The 7,834-nt window shown below is 33.7% G+C and overlaps 1 protein-coding gene across 1 annotated transcript; it reads right to left on the minus strand.

Moving 5' to 3' along the window:
- Window positions 1-653: 653 nt before the first annotated feature.
- LOC110807982 (papaya proteinase 4) lies at window positions 654-2,394 on the minus strand. The gene is given in 4 exon segments (NM_001426512.1): window positions 654-1,094; window positions 1,182-1,319; window positions 1,540-1,772; window positions 1,902-2,394. Coding segments are annotated over 4 exon segments (1,047 nt in total). The 5' UTR covers window positions 2,365-2,394; the 3' UTR covers window positions 654-881.
- Window positions 2,395-7,834: the final 5,440 nt, after the last annotated feature.

The following is a 7,834-nucleotide window of genomic DNA, read 5'->3' on the forward strand; positions in this document are numbered from 1 at the left end:
AATATGCCTTTTTGTCACCGCGCCACAGATTAGGAATTGATCTCCTTCGATTGCTGCAGCATAACTCCTTCCCAACATGTCACGCAACGATCGCACGCGAGTGTTCTTATCTGGCTACTACTTCTTCTGCTTCTTTCTTCATCTTTTTCTTCTCCTTCTTCTTTTTCTTCTCCTTCTTATCCTTCTTATCCTTCTTCTTCTTCTTCTTCTCTTCCTTCTTCTCCTCTTTCTTCTTCTCCTCCTCCTTCTTCTTCTTCTTCTTCTTCTTCTTCTTTTCTTCCTTCTTCTCCTCCTCCTCCTTTTTTTTCTTATTCTTCTCCTTCTTCTTTTTCTTCTTTTTCTCCTTCTCCTTATTCTTCTTCTCTTTATTCTTTTTCTTCTCCTTCTCCTTCTCCTTATTCTTCTTTTTCCTCTCCTTCTCCTTCTCCTTCCTCTCCTACTTTTTTTTTTCCTTCTTTTTCTTCTTCTTCTCTACCCCTCCTTCACACATTAGGGTTTCTTTCTTTTTATTTATTTGTTTATTATTATTATTATTGTTATCTTTATTTCATTTTATTTTTTTCCTTTTTTTGATCATTAAAATATATGTATTTAAAAAATTTACTAACTGCATAATTCAAAATTTTAAATTATAATTAAAAAATGATATTTTGAGAAGACAAATTGAAGTATATATAAAAGTTTATTCAATCCAAACAAACACTATTACAGAAAATACATGTAATACAAAAAGTTTGTCTCAACAAACTTTGATGTACAGGATTACATAAATTATTAATCCAACGATTTTATTATAGTAAACACACAGATAAGTCTAAAAGTGACACACACACACACATATATATATATGTATGTAAGTGATAGTATAAAAGCCCATTATCTCAATTTTTAATAGGATAGTATGAGCTTCTATAAACTCCACACACTCCCGGGGAGTTTCCAGAGGCTCTTCTGATTCTTATATACCCATTCTCACCCCATCCTGGACCCCATGAATTCTTTATGAGTATATAACCTTTTCCTCCACTTTTTCCATATCCAACTGCTGTTACAGCATGATCTACCTTGGTTCCGCATGATCCCTCAAATATTCCCTATCACACACAACACACAAAATTGAATTAATCAATCTTTGTTTACTATTTATATAATCTCTACTCAGTAAATAATTATTTAATTACCCCTTTATAATTTTGGAAATCTCTTCCAGCGGATTCAACCACCACGCTCACAGGTTGATGCGCAATTGCATTTAAGAGAGACCCTTCATTATTTGATTGCACACGTCCAACCCCATTAGTTTTCACTTTCGGACCTCCCTGCATTTAAACAAAACATTTTTTTGCATCAATCAAATTTTAAACTAAGAAAACAACTTCATGTACTAATTAAAAAGTAAATATTAATTGCTTATTACTATTATATGTTTAATTATCTAATACTGAAGATGTAACGTTGATGATATTCAAACACAATCATATATAATCATGAGCTCACACACACATATATATACACATATAAATAAAAGCATAGTTGTACCACTTGGTTGGCGCGACAAGTTTGTTGCTTTGCAATATATGGGTACTTTGCTCTCAAGTGAATACCATTTTGAGCCACGTACTGAAGCGAAGTCGATTGATAACCTCGATTGCACCCATAGCTCTGTTTGTCACAGTCAACAAGTTCTTGCTCCGATAATTCTACTAAATTTCCAGTTTTAATCTTATTTATTCCCTCCACAGTTGCAACAGTTGAGAATGCCCAACAACTTTCTACATTATTTTACAATACAAAATAACCACCATTAATCAAATAAAAAGTAGTTAATCGATGTAATGTACATAACATATGTTAATTAATATATTACTGGAGAATATCTTATTAAGATAACAAAGTCTTACCGCAATAGCCTTGATGTTTAACAGGAGTGACAGCTCCTTTTGCTCTCCAATCAACACTCTCGGGCAAATCGACAACATCTTCATTAACAAACTCTTCATCATAAGGTTGGTTTGTATAATCTTCAGGAAGGGAACCAACATACTTTTTCTTGAATTCATCATTGCTCAAATCAGAAAACTCGTTTAATCCGAGCCAATAGCCGTTAATCATCTTGTTTCTCTCGTCAATATATTTAAGATTATCCTTAAAAATTTCAAATCTGTAAAGTTTCTCATCAACATTCTTGTAATTCTTGTTGTGCTTCAACATCCACGAGTTAAAGAGCTGAATAAGTCTCTCAGTAGATGTCAAGTCATCTTGCGAATAGCCCACAATAGAAAAATCACAATATGACAAGCTCATATGACCAAAAAGACATATTGCAACAAAAAGTAACTTGGAAAATGAACATATTATAGCCATTGTAAAACTAGCTATACCTTTTTAGTTCTCAGGCTTGGGAATTGATGAAGAGAAATGGGAGGGTCATATTGGTTTATATACTAGCTAGCGTGTGTCTTCAATGAACTTCTTTCATAATTTTCTTCTCATTCAAGCTTCTTGCACCATTAATTAGCTTTATGTCTTAGAAAAATTATTAATTATTTAGATTAACAATTATTTAATTACGCGATTAGTTTAATTTTAACAAAAGAATAATTTCATTAATTAAATTGTAAAATTTGTAATAATATCATTCAGATATGTCATTTTTATTCTCAGTAGATTGTACTTCTAATTAATTATATTATTAAATCTTAGAAGAAGTTTAATTTTTAATTAGAATATTTAAATTGTTGTAAAACTTTTAATCAAACAATTATCAAACTAAGTTTTTTCCATGTGCTATGCAAAAAATATAACTTCAGAATAGTCTTTTAAAATTATTTAATATGAACGAAAATTGTATAGAAATTAAACAACTTTAGTTCAATAAAAATTTTAACAATATTTACTTAGTTTCGTATTTAATTAAATACAAACATAGTAATCAATTAAATAGTTTCATTTTCATTATAGTAATCAATTAAATTTTAGTAATTTTTTTTTTTTATCAATTTAGCTAACTATTCAAAAAAGATCAATAAATTTAATTGTCTTCTTTTAGTGTATTTTTAATTAATTATAAAGTTGATATTAAATTTTAATAAATTTTTATCTTTTTACCTGAATTTTTATTTTAGATTAAAACAAAAACTATATAAAAATAATCAAGTTGATATTCTATTTTTTCGTGGGTGATTTTCATATTAAATCAATTATTTTCCTTTTATGATAAAGTTCGATAGAAGATTTATCTATGAATTAACAATTATAATAATTATAGAAGATTTTTACACTATTGTAATTATATTGAACGCGCATGCAAAAAGGAAATTTCTAATTTTCCAAAATAGTTATTATTAGTGTGAAAATCAATGAGAGTAATTATATAGTTTACGTAAATAATTATATTCGGATAATTTATTGTTATATTTATATTATCAAGGCACGCCCACAATCATATATTTACATTGATCATTGTATATTAGGGCAATAACAATAAGAGAACTTTATTATAATTATATTAATTATCCAATAAAATTAAAATCTATAATAAAATTATAAATTATTTAATTAAAATTTTTACTAACTTTAAATTTAAAATCTACTGAAATTAAATTTATTAATTATTTGTTTTCAAAATTTTATTAATTTTTTAATTAGATATTTCATTAAACATTTAATTATTTTTTATAATATTAGAAAAATGTATTACAATTAAATTAATCTTTATTAAGAAATTATACTCTCTTTGGATAATGTAAAAAGAAATTTGTTGTACCAGACCCGTGCTCCAGGTCTGAGTCACGAGCGTCCATGCATACCAAATGTTGACAAATACCATGTCAAATTAATCTAACAATGCAGAAAATTAAAGTGTCCACAATCTCACCCCTTGCAATATTTGTGGAATTAGAAACAGTTAGCCAATAAAGTGAGAAGGCACTAATTCTAAAAGACTATATAAAAGTTCAAATTTTGAAAAACTAAATGGATACTAACTGAAGTTAATACAAATTTCATGCTATTTATGGATCTCTACATTACTCTGGCCGGTCTTGAGCTTGTTCATAGTTCTCCTATTATGAAAAATAGAGAGGTATAAGTTACACATACCTAGTAATAATAAGTTAGTAACTTAATTTATAAGACTAAAAGTAGTATACTAAAACTCTTTTATGCTCTTATACCTTTTAAATATTTTAATATAATAATTTCGATCAATTGTATAAATTAATGTTTATGATTTCATTTTAAGTTTCATTCTTACCATTCACAGTGATAGTATAATATTTCTACAACTACAGTACGATATGTTTAGTTTCTCACAGTCATAAAAAAGATGAACATTTTGTTCAGTTAATCCTTTCTAGGAAATCAAGACTGTTGTCTTTGCCTCCATAGAAACATTTCTTCTTCTATCATTAATGGTTTTGCCTACACTGTTTGACGTGCTTTTTTTCTCCTTTTCTTCTTCTTTCACCTTTGCTCTCAAGTCCTTCGTCATTCTCTGTTTCAAAATGGAACTAATAAATTTAAAAAACCATGAAAGTCTTCACATATATATATATACATGTATCTAAACTTATCCGTACGATATTTTGTACTTGATTTGTAATATCCGAGTCTGAAATTTGGCCCGGGGTTAATTTTAAAAATTAAAATTAATATATAAAAATATAAAATTTAAATTTGTAAATTTTTATTTATTGTAAAATTAGGGAAAAAATATGTGGATGATGAAATTAAAAATAATTTTAGAAAAAAAAGGTAAAAATTTAGGTTCCGTGGAGTTTTTGAAAGAAAAATTAGAACTGAGGGTTAAAACATAATTTAAAAAAATATTCCACGTAAGACTGCCTAGTCAGCAGCCCCGACGAACCGAACCGTGCCGCGTGCAGCGTGCCAAAGCATGCTGACTAGGTGCCACGCGGGAGGCCACACTGCGTGCCCGCAATCGGACGGCCCGGATGCATTCTCGCGTGAGTGGACAGTCCGAATCCGTTCTCTCCTCAGGCGCAATCAGACGGTCGCGGTTAAACGCGATGAATGGTTCAGATTTATTTTCTCTTTAAACACGATCGGACGATCGAGATCAAACGAGATGATCGACCCAAATAAAAGGGAGACATGTATAAATATCTCACTTCACACTAAACCCTAATCCTAGTTGCCAGCCCTCTGTCGGAGAAGAAGAACCAGTCGCCTGAGAAGGGAGCCAACTGCAACCCACCGCCACGCCGGAGCCACCTCCGACCGCCAAAAGAGGTAAAAAAAATTTTATTCGCTCGAAATTCGATTTTGAACACTCCCATCGTTAAATCGGAGCAAAAAGACCGGCAGATGAGGTGGAAACTGCGGGTAAAGTCGGCGGCATCGTCACGAAAAAAATCAAAAATCGCTTCCGATGAGCCCCTTCCCGATTTCCGTTTCGTGCGATTTTTTCACCATTATATTCACCATTCTTATAACACCCAAATTATTATTTTTATTTTTGTATTTGAATTTTAGTTTAATTTTTTATATATTTAATTTATAAGAATTTAATTCAATTTAATTTAATGAAAATAAAAATAATAATAATGATAAAATAGGGTAAAATTATTTTTTAGATTTAATTGAAATTGATTTTGGGAAAAAGGGGTGAAAATTTAGATTCTGGGGATGTTTTTGAAAAGAAAATCAAAAACCGGGGGTCAAAATACAATTTAAAAAAGTTGTGCCACGTCAGCAGCCCAGTCAGCAGCCCCGGCCAACCAGGATACGCCGCGTGGCAAGGAACGCTGACACGAGACAGGTCACGTAGGCGATCCGCGTGCACGCGATCGGACGGCCCAGATCCATTCCCACGCGCACGGACAGCCCAGATTGTATCGCGATGGACGACCCAGATTTAATCCCAAATAAATCGCGATTGGACGGTCCAAATTAAATCTTGATGGACGGTTGAGATTAAAAGGGGAAGGGTATAAATAACCCCACCCACACCCGACCACAAACCCTAGCCGCCAGTGCCTCGCCGGAGAAGAAGAACCAGACGCCGGAGGAGCCGGTCGCTGCCACCCGCCGCCGCACCGGGGAATTTTTTGACCGCCAATTGAGGTAAAGTTTCTCTTCTTGGCTCGTTTTTTGATGTTGAATCCGCCTATGACCAAACCATAGCCAAACCACCGGCCAATCAGGCGAAAAACCCTGCCGAAGTCTAGCGGCGCCGCCGCAACTTTCCTCTGTTTTTTCCTCCGATGAGGCCCTTCCCGGTCTCCGTTCGATGCAATTTTTATACCACTATGATCATTGTCCTTTTCTCTACAGGTTGACCATAGCAAAACATCAAAACCCGACTCGCGCTGGAGAAGCCGCCGCACCCGAGAGCACTGCCGCCACCAGAGCACGGCGGAGCCATCATGCTGGAATTTTGATATTGGCCGAAAGGGGGCACTAGGTCTGATTTGGAATTTTTTTTTGGGACACGTGCAGGTACCAGTAGTGCGTTTCAGTTTCCCAGAAAAAATTTAAGAAATTTAGGGACAGCCCGTAGGCGCACTATAGAGCCGATTTCAGACCCCGAAATGAGTAAGGATTTCTCACCCTATTTCCTATCACGGTATTAGAGCTTAATAAATAATTAAACGATATTTTGTGACTTTATAGATATGTATAATTGATTGAGGTTGCCAATGGAGCCCGAATCTGATACATTGTTGGTCAGTTGTTGTTTGATCTATTTTTCAGTATTAAATGCAGTATGATATTTGATGTAATTATTTTATGGTCTCGTACGCATGAATCATGGTTTCTTTTATTATGGTTTGTATTATGGTGAACCCGATACTGTGTTATCTTGTTTGGTGTCAATTACTGGTCTACATGTTTGTGTATAATTAGATGATTGAGACCAAGAAAAATGGCAAAAAGATTATGTGAATTGATAAATGGATAATATGGACAGCCTGACTAGATATCCTGGGAGATGGTGGACGGACCGGGTCCGTAGGGAACCCTACTAGGAACGTGGTCTCTCATACCGGACGGGGTATAGAGACCTTATGTGTTTTGGTGCCCATACCGGACGGGGTATGGGGACGGCCCGTTTCACCCTCATACCGGACGGGGTATTGAGGTTTATGGTTTTGGCGCCCATACTGAACAGGGTATGGGGACGACCCTGGAATCAGGTTATTAATGTTAATGGTTCACGTGTAGTGGGGACCCCCTATGGATCCCCATGGATACTAGTAGGCTGGTAAAAGAGGAAATTTATTGTCTGATTATTGAAGTGCAAAAGTATGACATGTGTTCTGTTACAAAGTCGATATGATTTTATGATGATTATCATATTATTATTTTCATATGTTATTTTCATGAATCTCACCGAGGTAAGTGGACAGTAAAGGTTTTTATGTTAATAAATGAGTTTGTTATAAATTATGCTCCATTGATTGTTTTTGTTTTCTACCGACCTTTACTCCTGTGGCAGTGAGATAGTGTGATATCTTTACTGGGTTAGTGTAGCTCATTCATTACTTAACCATTTCATATCAGGAAGACGGGATTCCCGAGCCCGCTCTGCAGGAAGATGGCGAGTTAAACGCCTAAAGACTTTATAGTTTTATTTATAGTTTTTATTTCGAGTATCTTTTTTAATTAGCTTATTCTTTCATATGTTGAATACGTTTTTGGTTATTATGTAAGGGATGTTAATCAAAATTTTTATTACGCTTCCGCATTTAAGATTTTTAATACATACATCTTCATTTAAATTCCGGGGCTGTTACAATTCTGTTTTCTACAGGTTGACCAAAGAAAACCGTTCAACCGTATAGGTAAGTTGGCGGAGCCGCCGCATCAA

This window comes from Carica papaya, chromosome 5 (genome assembly GCF_054855325.1).
Source record: "Carica papaya isolate Zhongbai chromosome 5, ASM5485532v1, whole genome shotgun sequence".
Lineage (NCBI taxonomy): Eukaryota > Viridiplantae > Streptophyta > Magnoliopsida > Brassicales > Caricaceae > Carica > Carica papaya.